The sequence below is a fragment of the Schistocerca gregaria genome, chromosome 3 (genome assembly GCF_023897955.1).
Source record: "Schistocerca gregaria isolate iqSchGreg1 chromosome 3, iqSchGreg1.2, whole genome shotgun sequence".
Classification (NCBI taxonomy): Eukaryota; Metazoa; Arthropoda; class Insecta; order Orthoptera; family Acrididae; genus Schistocerca; species Schistocerca gregaria.
The window spans coordinates 938,466,831-938,482,414 of record NC_064922.1 but is presented as its reverse complement, the minus strand read 5'-3'; the positions used below and the strand labels follow the sequence as shown (position 1 = coordinate 938,482,414).

General features: G+C 44.5%; 1 protein-coding gene across 6 annotated transcripts in view; it reads left to right on the top strand.

Annotated features, from left to right (window-relative positions):
- The window catches only part of LOC126355846 (proton channel OtopLc-like), a 510,363-nt gene that overhangs the window by 361,462 nt on the left and 133,317 nt on the right, over positions 1-15,584 (top strand). For all 6 annotated transcript variants that reach the window (XM_050006307.1, XM_050006306.1, XM_050006310.1 and 3 more), the window contains one exon: positions 10,816-10,918. In XM_050006307.1, the coding sequence (XP_049862264.1) occupies positions 10,816-10,918 (103 nt within the window). The remainder of the gene's footprint in view (positions 1-10,815; positions 10,919-15,584) is intronic.

Sequence of the window (15,584 nt, the reverse complement as noted above, 5' to 3'; positions counted from 1 at the left end):
TGTTAAAATTCAGAAAATTCGTACCGAAACTTAACACAAACTTCAGTTTCATAATTTGTAAGTGCTCGACTAAGCCAGTGGGATAGTGAGACCAGCCAATGAAGACGAAAACAGGTCGAATGTTCGAAAGAACTGGTGCACATATTTGTACAGTGGTAGGAATGGAGAGCCATGTACAACGTACAAGAAATTCTGACCGGTATTGGCTCAGTTCGGGAGTAGGGGCGCGTTTCAAGGTTACTTTTGTGGTTTCCTTCTTGAATAATTCAAAAATTTCGGCTCTGTCGAAAACGCACCCCAATTTAAAATTCAACTACATTAACTTTCATAAAAGAAAGGTTATTTTTTCTGTAGGAAAATAAGTTTTGACATTACGAATGAGAGTATATGAAACAATTGCATAAGGTTTTTGAGGGCCAGGTATAACACTGTGCTCTGAATAAAATGATATCGGTGAGGGCAGCTGTATGACCCTGGTTCTTTTCCTACCTAGCACACGTAAACTCACTCACAGGCAAAAAACGCCTTGAAAATCTAAAAGTCCAACCCGAAATCCACGACCGAGCAGAGGAGCGCACTTCCGGGATCCCTCAGCTTTCCGCACTGCAAGTGAACACTTAGTTTATGACGATTTCTGAAATACAACCACGAAAACACTACCTCGTCTCTAGAGAGCATCGGACCTCTGTACACCCCACGAGAACTACTGGCAGACTGCTCGATATCGCCAGCTGCAAACCGCTCCACGAAACTATTTAACCTCTGGGTGTTTCAACCAGTCAGGCTGCAATTTCTGCTCCCACTAACAGAGCTTCCTTTACAACGCTCTTTCTGAAAAATTTTTTGAGAATTTTTGTTAGTAAAAGGCGTTAGAAAACACTGAATGTTCTGGAGAGATTACTCGTCCTTCAAATCTGCTCGGATTATCACCCATTTATGACGTTTAAGAAAAGACCAGGTCGAAAGAAACTCCCTTTTCCCTGAAGCCGGAAACTTGTCGAGGCGACTACAGTAGCGAAAAGGGCTCGCATAAATGGGCAGCGAGAAAATGAGATGTTGCAATATGCCAGACATGCTGAGAAGTAATGCCACGGAATCTTTTACTCTGTTCTCAGTACTGGTTGAGATATTAAGTGCCATGCGTATTGCTCGGGTGACTTTCTCGCTTCGATGACGTAAGTTGCTAATCTCTGCCTCTAGAGGGCTCCGATCTGCGGTGCGTAACCTGGCAGTATACAACGCAACTTTGTCGGTGTGTGAGAAACAGCCAGCTGTAATCCAGTTTCTAACCGCAATAAAACATTTCTCCAATTGCAATCCATAGGAGGAGGAAAGCTTCGTACGATGATGATTGTATCGGAATCACTAATGTGCGACATTGAGTCGTTCGTGTTCAAAATAAAGGAAACGGTGGTGCTGACCTCAACGTGTGAGACCGGGCGAGCAGTTAACGACCGCGTAGGGCAACCGACGACACACATCTGCAGCGGCCTCATGAACTCATCAGAGAAAATTGTCAGATAACACGGAAACAGCTCTCATGTAAGTGTGGCATATTGTGAGCGCGTGTACAGGCCTGCCAACTGCAGTACAGAAGACTCTGTGCGTGAAACAGAAGATATCGAGCATCTGTCAACAATCTATTTTGCATTTTGAGCGTGAAAGTTACGCGTTCCTTTACAACACTGTGAAGGGCGATCAAAGCTGGGCTCGCCGTTTTGACCCCGAAAACAATAGAGCATCAGTGGACTTCCACCACAAAAGATTAGCGTCGCCAAAAAACGTTGAGGGCAATGCTATAAACAGCAAAGTAATGTTCACAGTGCTCTGGGACGTTCAAGGTCTGGTGCATTTTCCATTAACATCAAAAGACACCTCCGTGAACTGTGCAAGGTACTGCGAGTCCTATTTCATATCGCTTCCTCGCCTTATCCATAAGTACGATCAATTTAGTGCAAGCTGTCATGCGCTACAAAAAGTTGAACTTTTGTCCGAGAAAACTGAAAGCATGAATTTGAAGATTTCATCCACACAGGGATTAAACTCTCCTTCAGAATAACAGTGCCAGACCACACACTAGCGCTGCGGTATCTACAATAAACGGGCGCCTTGTTTTCCCAGTCAGCAATCATTCTCCATACAGTCCCGACTTGATCCCATCCAATGTTCATCCATATGTTAAAGAACACATTTCACAACCGCACTTTGATACTGATGAAGCGGTGCGGTGAGGAGGTGGCTCCGTCAAAGTCAAACTTTCTACAGTGACGATATGAACAAACTGATCTCTCGTTGGGATAAATATGTCCGTCGCTATGGTAAATACGCAGAGAAAGAAATGAGCAGACATGAAGAATAAGGATGTAGAATGTTAATAAAATTTGTTTTAGTTAAAGGTTTCAAGAGTTTTCGCATTAAAAAAATTCGGAGGCATTACTTTTAGCTCGCCCTCGCATTAAATCGCTGTATCTCCTCAGTAATTTAATATATTGTAATATTTGTATCTCCTTAGTGGTTTCAAAACGAGATTTTAAGTTTCAGAACTCTTAGATGACATGTGTGGACTCTGACCATAATTTATTGGTTATGAACTGCTGATTAAAACTGAAGAAATTGCAAGAAAAAGGAAGAAAATTAAGAAGATACCTGGATAAACTGAAAGAGCCAAAGGTTGCTTAGAGTTACAGAAGGAGCGGTAGGCAACGACTGACACACAGAGGAAGTAAGAGTATAGCAGGTGAACAGAGAGATAGGAGAGATGAAACGGTGAAAGTAGCAGTGGTCCAAATAGGTAAAAAGATCAGGAATAGTTTGCTAAACAACAAAGAAGGTATTGAACTTAAGGGGGTAGGACGTCAAACGGGCCGACTTGGAGCAGGAAAGGCACCACAGGACATTTTAATTTCCATTGTCTACACTTTTACAAGTAAATTCATAAAACTTTGTCAGCATGACCAGGAAGGCTTCAGGATTCACATTCGTAGCAGCGGAAATTCAAAAATATAACCAAAAAAAATTTTTACATGTTAAATTTCATCATTTTTTCACTTACTATTGGCTGCATTTGTTGCTATAGGTACACGTTTCTTCATAAGTAAGAGAGACTGTTGGATGAATTTTGCACAGCATACAAACCATACTTACAGGTGTGTGAAACTCTAGAATCTATTTAATTTATGAAAAAATGAATGAGCTGTTACCTTTTAAACTTTATGTTTAGAAAAAATCAAATTTTGTAGTTAATTATCTCAATTTTTACCACAGTTTTTGATAGATTTGGAAAATTCTGCAGTTTCATACACCTGTAAGTATGGTCTGTATGCTGTGCAAAATTCATCAAAGAATCTCTCTTACTTGTGAAGAAAAATTTACCTATAGCAACAAATGCAGCGAACAGCAAGTGAAAAAAATGATGAAATTTCATATCTAAAAAAAAATTATTTTGTTATGTTTTTGCAATTGCACTGCTATGAGTGTGAATCCTGACTCCTTCCTGATCATGCTGACAAAGTTTAATGAATTTATTTGTAAAAGTATAGACAGTGGAAATTAAAATGTCCTGTGGTGCCTCCCCTGCTCCAAGTCTGCCCGTTTGACGTCTTACCACCCTTAATAGACTAAGTGAGAAAAATATAATAATGCAGCGAATGAAGTAGATGAATGAGAGTACAGACGTTAAAAAATAGATCCACAGAAACTGAAAAATATCTAAGGACTGCAGGACAAATGTATCGAACTAGTGTTCAGAAGCTCACAATAACTACTACGTCTTCAGTGCATTGATACTTCGAAACAAACTTTCGCTCAAACTCTACTATTCTGTGTAGTGTTGAAGATGCTGATTGTAACAAAAAACTGTTGTTTGTTCCACGGCGCGGAACGTACAGAACGTTTGAATAAATTGTAATGGTTTCGTAACAATATTATTTGCCTATAGTGAGAATAAGTCCAAAGGCGGTCACAAAGGTGCTAGAGCTGCCATACGGTGTCCGGCGGAGGGTACTTCGTGTGTGTTTGCCACTTCCCATTTTTGCCGTCCCATTCGTGAATGTTGCACGGGAAGAACGATCGTTTTGCCTTCATCGTCTTTTCACTGGATAAACGGAACAGGATGTAATACACTGATAAGCCAAAACATTATGACCCTGGTGGAGTTGCGGGCACATGTCGTGATAACAAAAGAACGCAAACAGAGGACACACGGACGGGGGATCATCCTAGGGAGGAATGGGGTACCAATGGGGAAATCGATCGAGGTAAACGACTTTGACAAAGAATAGATTATTATTAAACAGAGCCTGTGGACGAGTATCTCGAAAACGGTGCAGTTCGTCGAATGTTCGCGTGCTACTGTCGTGAACATTTACCGAAAGAGGGAGCAGAACAGTGAAACTATCACTAGGCGTTAAATGGTTGCCCATCCACGACTCTTCACAGAACGTGGGTTCGGAGGCTCGTTGCTCTGTAAAGTAGGAATCTGCGGCATTCCTACCGAAAGAGCAAATGGTTCAAATGGCTCTGAGCACTATGGGACTTAACTTCTGAGGTCATCCGTCCCCTAGAACTTAGAACTAATGAAACCTAAGTAACCTAAGGACATCACACACATCCATGCCCGAGGCAGGATTGGAACCTTTGACCGTAGCGCTCGCGCTGTTCCAGACTGTAGCGCCTAGAACCGCACGGCCACTCCGGCCGGCCCGAAAGAGCACAATACTAGTGCACGTGTGAGCGGCGGATGCTATTCTGTCATTCTACGTAACGGATTAATCTGAGATGTACCCTTTACACTGTGGCTCCTGCAAGGTGCAATTTCCACCCACACACTACCACAGAAGTCAGACAGACGCTCCTAACGTTCTCAAGGGAAATGCCTGAAAAACTTTCAGCAATAAATATCTTTTGCAGTCATCTGCTGTAAGGAAAAATTCTTACGTAACTATTGGGATACTTGGGTACTGGAGTAGTGCTAGTTAGTGTAAGAAAAACATGAAACTAACGAAAATTATTATTTATTTTGCAAACATTCTGAGAAATCACAATGGCACTTTTAGTTATGAACTGAACACGTTATTTACAGGTTCTTTTCGGAATGTGAAGTTACCTCTTAAGCAGACGCAAGATGTGAAGGGGTATATGTTTCCGTCTCTTCCGTTACTCCTTCAGCTCAAGGTGGCAGAAATATCGTCTGCCAATCAGCATTTCTCTTCTAAAATGGGAGAATGACGTTTCGTTTAAGGCGAGCAATCCGGAAATCTGTAGCATAGGCTTTTGGCGTTTCCTGTCTCCCTGTGAAAAACTCTGAAACTGCGTGCTACATTTGTAAAGAATGTGTAGGGTGGGCGCTCCCACGAAATGTAGCGGAATGTGCTTTTAATCCGAACACGGGATCGTCCTTTCACTCTGGCAAACGCTGTCTGCTCTACGGGTGGTCACCCGCCGATGTAGATAGGTTGGGACGAGCCTCCTGGCGTGCGGTTGCTCTCCCCAACTAAAAGTTTTAGTGACCGTCGTGTCTGGAATGTATGTGTGTGTGTACGCCAGCCTCGAGTATTTCAACCACGGTACCCTTGCTTGTTTTTTGGATATCGTTTACATGAATTCATAGAACACTGACTTTATGTTATCGAGTTTGGGTTCAAACGAAGCGTCTTGATGGGCGGAATATGATTGTGAGGTCGGAATATATAAGCAATGAAGGTCAGGAGGCCATGACGTCTTATACGCGCCCAAGTGTTTTGGAGCACACCATTCATGATACATAATTGAATGTACATAATTGGACATAGAGCTGCGCAGCAGACCACCCGTATGTGTTCACATGTTGACCCAAAGACATCGTCCGTTAAGATGAAAGTGGGCACGGGACCATCGCGATTCGACCGTCGATCAATGGAAAATTGTCAACTCTTCTGGTGTACCACATTTTTCTACACTAGGTCAATGGTGGTCTCCACAAACTTCGCCATGGAAACGAACAGCGGCTCGAAACTTGCAGCGTGCAACAGACGCAGTTCCGGTGGGACAAATTCTCCCGCGCTTTCACGGGACCTACGGCAGTAATCGAAGGCACACTGACAGCTGCGAACCACCTACATCCTTTCATGCTTGATGTCTTCCTCGACTGTGATGTCATCTTTCATCAGTATAATTTTCCAGGTCTTAGAGTCAGAACCGTGGCACAGTGCTTTGAATAGCTTCATAGTGAAGTTGATACCTCGGCGACCAAATTCACTTGATTCAATTCCTATGGAGCCCATCTGGGTAGCTATCGGTCGCCATCACCGCGTACTCAACTCACCGGCCCGTTATTCACACGATTGCGTGGCATATGTGTGGTAACGAGCGAGTTGTGGCGCCCTCAAATTATTCTACAATTTTTAAGTTTAGAGTTGGCGGCCACCGCTCGCACCTCTCGGGAAGCCGCACAACAGCCTGACCAAGTGGTCCAGCTCACCGCGTGGCTGGGAATTCCATGGTGACGCTGTGTCGATGAAAGAGACATGCAGGAAGTGCCAAAGATGGCGCACTCTGTGAAACTTTAATCGCAGACATTTCACAGTTCATATAGAAGTTAATAGTAGCCGGAGGAATCATGATACCTTAAAAAGAAACAAGTACATTACCATTATTTGCACAACGATTCTGATGGTGTAATCAGATTTTCAATATCATTATTAGTTTAAAGCTTGGTATATGACTGTAAATTACACAAGTAACACCCAGCAACGAATTTCCAAAGTCTAAACGGTTCGTCCGATTCTGTCGATCGATGTGCCTTTATAAAGCTATTAGTGTAATCATAAACTGGTATGAATTACAGCCATGTAACTTAAATAGTACATGAGTTACTGGAGGTCAAAGTGGCCGATTACTATCGGTTGTGTCAGGCCATAACTACTCCACAGTTACACGAAAAAACGGTAGCAGCATGTTTATAAAAATACTTATTCGTCTATGTCCTAGTTTGTATCCGATATATACTATTCATGAATAAATTGGTTAAATATTTACTATGTTTTAGAAAGCTCAGAGACAATAGGCTATTGGCCTTTTTTGTTTCTATTCCTTTGATATGTGTTTATTTGATTTGTTTATGTATTTAATAATTTGTGTTAGAGTGTGTTTATGGTCCAGCTGTAGGAGTATTTATTTAAGTACAAGTTATTTAAATGTAAATCCAGTATTTCGTATGTATTTTAATATATTTGTGAGTGTGGGGGAGCGCTCTAGCCAATCACAGCGCTTGTTAATGGAGAGTATGCTGGAAGACACGGGAGGTGCTGGACGGAGAGTGCTGGTTGGGAAACAGAGACGTGGAGTCGCCGGAAAGACTTGGCAGAGTGGAGCAGTTTCGCGCGTGTTCGCAGGTGATATAAATATTTCGTGGTGCCGACTTGTGCAAATGTGAGATTTCCGTGGCTTCTGCAGTGAAGACGTAATATGCATTTAGAAGTGAATATCTCACGAGCTGTGTTGTTGTTCGTAACTAATTACGTGAAGTGGGCATCTATTGTTTCCCTGTTATTTTTATTTAATCGACACCAATAAGTGTTTTACAGTCATAAAGGTATTTCTGCTGTCGTACTCATCATTTACAGTCGTTAAAATAACAACTATAGATTTTGTTTAATTGCAATCTTTCATTTATAAATGTCTATGTTACGTTTAAATTTCGCAATTGCCGAGTGATAGGAACCTTCGACCATTCGATTCATGTGTATATTCATGTTTTATACTGTAGACGCAGCAGTATTTGGCTGGCAATGCGGCAATTACGTGTCCCAGCCGCTAGACAACGAAACCAGCCATAACTTTTAATATTTCATCTTTGAGTCTGTGGGTATGGAGTTTAGGGCCACCACCACACATTTATTCATTTGAAAGTCAGCACAGGTGTGTAGACATCTAATGCCACGCACATGCACAAACCTTGAAACAAACTGTCGGATCCCTGTACATAGAGTCAGTGATGTATTTCTTTCCAAAGCTGGACAAACAAGCTACTAAGCAGGTGGTCATAATGTTCTGACTCATTACCGTATACTGGTCGACATCTCTAGGAACGTACATTGCTGGAGTTACTGTAGTAAACCATAACGTGGCACGCCCGGTTAGCCGCGCGGTCTAACGCGCTGCTTCCCGAGCGGGAAGGCGTGCTGGCACGAATCCACCCGGCGGATTAGTGGCGAGATCCGATGTACTGGGCAGCCTGTGGATGGTTTTCAATGCGGTTTCCCATCTGCCTCGGTGAATGTGGGCTGGTTCCCTTTATTCCGCCTCGGTTACACTATGTCGGCGATTGCTGGGCAACCACTGTCTCCATGTACGCATACACCATAATTACTTTACCACCCGGCTCGTTGTCTTGAGGTAGCGTTCTCGCTTCCCGTGCACGGGGTCCCGTGTTCGATTCCCGGCGCGGTCAGGGATTTTCTATGCCTCGAGATGAGTGGGTGTTGTGCGTCTTTCATCATCATTTCATCCTCATTCACTCGCAAGTCACCGTAGTGGCGTTAAAGAACTTGTGGAGCGGCGGCCGAACCGCCCCGCGACGGGTCTCCCGGCCACAAATGCCACGGACTCATCATCATCATCATTATTATTATTATTATTATTATTATTATTATTATTATTATTATTATTATTACTCTACCACGCAAACATTGGGGTTACACTCGTCTGGTGTGAGCTGTTCCCGGGGGTTCCACTGGGGGCCGAACGCCACAATAACCCTGTGTTCGGTGTGGGGCGGCGGTGAGGTGGATGGATTGCTGTAGCCTGTTACGGGGTTGTGAACCACTGAGGGCTACGGTGGGGTGAAGCCTCTCCGTCGTTTCTAGGTCCCCAGTTCAATACACAAACCATAACGTGATGCACAACTTATCTCTTGTAGCAAATCAGATTCTAGTTGGCTGGACATCTCTGTGAGACTTTGACGCTTAACGAATGAAGTTTGAACTCAATGCACTGCTCTTCTTTGCATCTTCTCTATTTTTTCTGTCGCTCTTACCTAACGAGATTAGCAAATACTCACATGTCGGTCGAGTGAGGGTTTCGTACGCTGCCTTCTTCGTGAACAGATTCGGCTACACTTCCTGAGGACTTTTGCAATGAATATGTGTAGAAGCCGCCTTTCTTAGAACGGATCATGTCGTCGTTTCACTTTAAATTGCTTCGTACACGTGATCTCGGATATTAAATCCATGTGAATGCTTGCAGTAATTGTACGATAATCGTGCAATTATAAGGTAACGGGTTTTTCGGACTGTTTATGTGCAAGTTTTTACTCTGTTTTATGGTAAAGGGCAACCGCCAGTCCATGCATCATACGTCGATACTCTGCAGGTCTTTCTGACTTTTTGCTACATTTTTCTTACGTCGCGACTTACCTCAATACAGAACCAACAGTGGCTCTGAGCACTATGGGACTTAACTTCTGATATCATCATTCCCCTAGAACTTGGAATTACTTAAACCTAACTAACCTAAGGACACCACACACATCCATGCCCGAGGCAGGATTCGAACCTGTGACCGTAGCGGTCGCGCGGTTTCAGACTGTAGCGCCTAGAACCGCTCAACCACTCCGGCCCGCCATACAGAACCACCATCCGCGGAAAGTCGTTTGCTACTAGATGATTCATATATATACAGATAAAATGAAAGGTCCTAATGCAGTCCCTTGTGGTACACCCGTAATTACTTTAACGTCTGAAGCTTTTTCTCTGCTGTGAATAGCATGCTGTGTTAACAGAAAGAGATTTTCACTCTGCAGCGGAGTGTGCGCTGATATGAAACTTCCTGGCAGATTAAAACTGTGTGCCCGACCGAGACTCGAACTGGAGACCTTTGTCTTTCGTGGGCAAGTCCTCTACCAGCAGAGCTATCCAAGCACGACTCACGCCGCGTCCTCACAACTTTACTTCTGCCAGTACCTCGTCTCCTACCTTCCAACCTTTACAGAAGCTCTCCTGCGAGCCTTGCAGAACTAACAATCCTGAAAGAAAGGTTATTCCGGAGACGTGGCTTAGCCACAGGTTGGGGGATGGTTCCAGTGCGTTTGCCCGCGAGAGACAAAGGTCCCGAGTTCGAATCTCGGTCGAGCACACAGTTTTAATCGGCCAGGAAATTTCATATCAGCGCACACTCCGTTCCTGAGTGAAAATCTCCTTCTGCAAACATCCCCCAGGCAATGGCTAAGCCGTGTCTTCGCAATATCCTTTCTTTCAGGAATGCTAGTTCTGCAAGGTTCGCAGGAGAGCTTCTGCAAAGAATGGAAGGTAGGAGACGAGGCAGAAGAAAAGCTTTGAGGACGGGGCGTGATTCGTGCTTGGGTAGCTCAGTTTGTAGACCACTTTCCCGGGAAAGGCAAAGGTCCCGAGTTCGAGTCTCGATCCGGCATACAGTTTTAATCTGCCAGGAAGTTTCATGCTGTGGTAAATTTCCGAGGGAAGTCTTTCAAGTCTTCCATCCAATCACAAAGCAGGTCTGATAATCCATACGCTCGCAGTTTGTACATTAGGCGATCGTGTGGGACAGCCTCTAACACTTTCCGGAATTCAAATAACTGTCGGCGTCAATCTGAGCATTGGCATCAGCAGCTTCTGGGTATCGTAGAATAACAGGGCGAGTTGTGTTTCACACGATCGTTGTTCACATCTTCCTTTCACGCACACTATTTAGTTGGTCGGGCGATGGAAATTTTGTATTGCCTGCCGCTCGGCTCGGAGCTGCAAACAGCGGGAATCTACGAACAGGTTTGTGCTGGCTGAGCGGCAACGCTGATGTGGTGTGCTTTGTTGTGTGTTGCAGGGCTTTTACCTGTACCTGTACTTCGGCAGCATGGTCTTCCTCATCTACATGTACGCGATGCTGCTGCGAGAACGAGCTTCCCAGTCCGTGGCCAGCTCCTTCAGTAAGTCACCTGCTGCTCATTCTGCTTAATGTGTCACTTAATCGAGGAACAAAGGACGAGTTGACCGGTACACCGGTACTGCGTGAATATTTCGAGTGGAACGTCGCACGATACTTCCTGCAAATTTACACCAATTATTTTCTCAAGATATGCGTTTCAGAAAGAGAGCAATTTGTTAACATCAAATACGGAATTAAGTAGTAGGAAGTCAGTGAAATGAAATGTCATGTGGCTAGCGCCTCCCGTCGGGTAGACCAGCCGCCTGGTGCAAGTCTTTTGAGGTGACGCCACTTCGGTCGATGAGTAGGAGACGAAGATGGTGTTGTTGATGATGATGATGATGATGATGATGATGATGATGGGGACAACACAACACCCAGTCCCTGAGCGGAGAAAATGTCCGACCCAGCTGGTAATCAAACCCGGGCCTCTTTACACGGCATTCCGTCGCGCTGACCACTCACCTATCAGGGCGGAGAGGAAGTCAGCCCTGAAGGTATTTGTGTAGCAATGTACGAAAGTGAAACTTTGACGGTAAGCTGTTTAGCAGTTTTAGCATGTGATGGTGCCAAAAACGCTAAAGATTATACGGGGCGTATACAAGAACTGCCGACCTCTGGGACGATCAGTTTGGATTCCGTAGAAATGCTGGAAAACGTGATGGAATACTGACCCTACAGCTTAGCTTAGAAGAACGATTAAGGAAAGGAAAACCTACGTTTCTAGCATTTGTAGACTTAGAGAAAGATTTTGACAATGTTGACTGGAATACCCTCTTTCAAATTCTGAAGGTGGCAGGGGTAAAATACAGGGAGCGAAAGGCTATTTACAATGTGTACAAAAACCAGATGGCAGTTATAAGAGTCAAGGGACATGAAAGGGAAGCAGTGGTTGGCAAGGGAGTGAGACAGGGTTTTAGCCTATCCCCGATCTCATTCAAATTATATATTGAGCAAGCGGTAACGGAAACAAAAGAAAAATTGGGAGTAGGAATTAAAATCCATGGAGAAAAAATAAAAACTTTGAGGTTCGCCGATGACATTGTAGTTCTATCAGAGACAGCAATCGACTTGGAAGAGCAGTTGAACGGAATGGATAGCGTCTTGAAAGGAGGATATAAGATGAACATCAACAAAAGCAAAACGAGGATAATGGAATGTAGTCGAATTAAGTCGGGTGAGGTTGAGGGTATTAGATTAGGAAATGAGACACTTAAAGTAGTAAAGGAGTTTTGCTATTTGGGGAGCAAAATAACTGGTCATGGTCGGAGTAGAGAGGATATAAAATGTAGACTGGCAATGGCAAGGAGAACGTTTCTGAAGAAGAGAAATTTGTTAACATCGAATATAGATGTTAAGTGTCAGGAAGTTTTTTCTGAAAGTATTTGTATGGAGTGTAGCCATGTATGGAAGTGAAACATGGACGATAAACAGTTTGGACAAGAAGAGAATAGAAGCTTTCGAAATGTGGTGCTACAGAAGAATGCTGAGGATTAGATGGATAGATCACATAACTAATGAGGAGGTATTGAATAGAATTGGGGAGAAGAGGAATTTGTGGCACAACTTGACTAGAAGAAGGGATCGATTGGTAGGACATGTTATGAGGCATAAAGGGGTCACCAATTGGAGGGCAGCGTGGAGGGTAAAAATCGTAGAGGGAGACCAAGAGATCAGCACACTAAGCAGCTTCGGAAGGATGCAGGGCGCAGTAATTACTTGGAAATGAAGAAGCTTCCAGAGGATAGAGTATCATGGAGGGCTGCATTAAACCAATCTCTGGAGTGAAGACCACACAACATTGTATGCCTCAATTATCGTCGATATTATCTGTTTGAAATCATTCCACATCTTTCCTACGCTTACATGATCAGTTTGGAAGGAGTGAACATTGTCTCATAAAAAGGCGTTAAGAGCATTTTTATCGGCCTTTTTAAATGGATATACTTTTAGTTTCTTTTTGATGGTTGTAGGTGTTACGGTATTCAGCCTAGAAGCAACTGTCTTGATGTCGGAATCCCTGTATTCGTCACGACAATTCCTGTCTGACCAGGATTGTTTGTTGCTAAGAGGTGAAGTATGGTTTGTGTGTGTGTGTGTGTGTGTGTGTGTGTGTGTGTGTGTGTGAGGGTATTTTTACATTTTTTTTCCAATTCTTGCTGACGTTTAATTACCACATTCGTGTCAAGATGTTGTTGTTTGTTGGTTTGGGGAAGGAGACCAGACAGCGAGGTCATCGGTCTCATCGGATTAGGGAAGGATGGGGAAGGAAGTCGGCCGTGCCCTTTGAAAGGAACCATCCCGGGATTTGCCTGGAGCGATTTAGGGAAATCACGGAAAACCTAAATCAGGATGGCCGGACGCGGGATTGAACCGTCGTCCTGCCGAATGCGAGTCCAGTGTTTAACCACTGCGCCAACTCGCTCGGTCTCCTCGTGTCAAGAAATTTTAGCACTGGAGATAGCTATCTCGCTGTCGCGCACCCAAATCAACTTATATCGCCATCACCACTACCAACTGAATGAACTAAAACGTATCCTCCGCTGTAAATTTTTTATTTATCTTAAATTCCCTGGTGCCAGGTTACTTAGATTAGCCTAAGGGGCCCTCCGGAAAATGTAATTCGGAAGCGACGCGGTAAGAAGCTCTCCCACGAGACCTCATCAGCGCCGGAAATAAACCTGTGGCTGGCTGGGAGGCGGTCGTAATGCTATTGGCGCTCCACCACGCGGGGGTGTGTTCCGGCGGCCCCGCCCCCGCGCAAACAGCCACCTCGAGGCCACGTGTCGCACACCGCGCGATTCGATTTGCCGGCGCCGCTGACGAGATTCTCGCTCCGACCCGAGAATCGAGTTAGGCGCACCTAGCAGAGACCTCGTTGCTGCCTTCCGCGCCGCGGATCCACAGACAGGATGCGGCTCGGCGCCACACGCCCTGGTTGCCGGAGCGGCGCGTGGGTGGCTGGAGGCAGACTCTGCAGGGGCTGACGCACTCGTCACGCGAGAAAGGGCGAGCACGCAAGTGGCACTAAATCTAACTGGCGAGAGTGTTTTAGGGGGGGGGGGGGGGAGGGGGTACCAACATTTGGTCTACTTGGACCTTTATGAAGGAACAGTGACGACAGACAACAGTGACGACAGATACCATTTTGCAAATGCTTCAGAATTAGAGGTACCGGGATTTATGACGTGTGCTGAAAACTTTAAAGAAATTTTCTTTCAACATGCTGGTGCTCCACCACATTATGGCACTGCCGTCCGCGATTATTTAAACGAGACTTTACAAATAAAAGTGACTGGTCGAAGGGCAGATCTAGACATGCCCTCATGTTGTCACGTAACGGGCGAAAATATTCTAACAAGGAGACGGCACGAGCGTGGGGTCGGGGATTTGTGCGAAATTTTGTGTGGTGAAAGAGGACCCCTAACACCTCACCTGATTAAAATAGTAGGACACACTACCCGGAAAATACCGGGAAAAACCGATCCAAAGTTTCTTAGGTGCCTTATGAGTGTAAAATGTTAGTCCACTGCCGAGCCGCGGTCTGGCCTAGATGTTTAGGGGTCGGACTCTTACGCCAGAGGTCTCGGGTTCTGTTCCTCCTCTGGCACTTTTTCTTCTTCTGTTTCATTTTGTTTTGTTATTCCGCCAATTATTCAGAAAGTTTCCCAAACCTACATTATCTTTAACAAATTAGTTACATTATTGAATAAAAATTGTTTTCTTTTTGTCCAACAACACAATCCATGGCGCTCGGTTTTCCGTTTTTCACTGTATAGTATATAAGGAGAATCATTGGGTTTTTAATCAAAATAACAAATTCGATTGGGGGACATTCAATTTTTACACATATAATAAACAAGAACTGCAGTGGTAATTACCGCAAAAACAAACAAAGCAATAATTTTTGCGTCGTCTTGCGCAACATATAAAAGCGGATATTTTACAATCACAGGGCGTCTGCAATAAGTCTGTACAAAAATATGCCCCATTAACATTTACGAAAATGTTTTGAGTTTCTGATAGTTTTGAGGCAAACCAGGCATATTGAATCATGTCTCGGAATATCGGTGACGACAACTGATGGTGAATGATAGAATGAATTATTATACAGTCTTCCCAGGAATTAATTTCACGATTCTCCTGTTACAATGCGCTGCAATTTTGCAAGCAACAGAAGAAAATAAAAATACCACAGGTGGAATCGAACCCGAGACCTCTGGCGTAGGGGTCCGACGGCTAACCATGTAGGCCACACGGCGGCTCGGCAATGGACTAAGATTTTATACTCATAAGGCACCTAGGAAACTTTGGATCGATTTTTCTCGGTATTTTCCTAGTAGTGCATCATAATATTTTAACCACGTGAGGCGTTATGGGAGCTCTTTCACCACACAAAATTTCGGACAAAGCCCCGACCCCATGGCCGTGCCGTCTCCTTGTAAGTTTGGAGTTGGCGTGGCCGTACAGGTTGGTCGGCAGGCCGACTGCGTGGTGCCGGACAACAAGGGTAGCCCCAGAGCGTGGTCCAGGGACCGCGTGGCTGGGAATTCCATTGTGGCGCTGTGTCGATGTAGGAGACATGCCGGGAGTGCCAAAGATGGCCGGCTTTGTGAATCCTTAAAGGCAGACATTTCACAGTTCGTATAGAAGTTAATAGTAGCCAG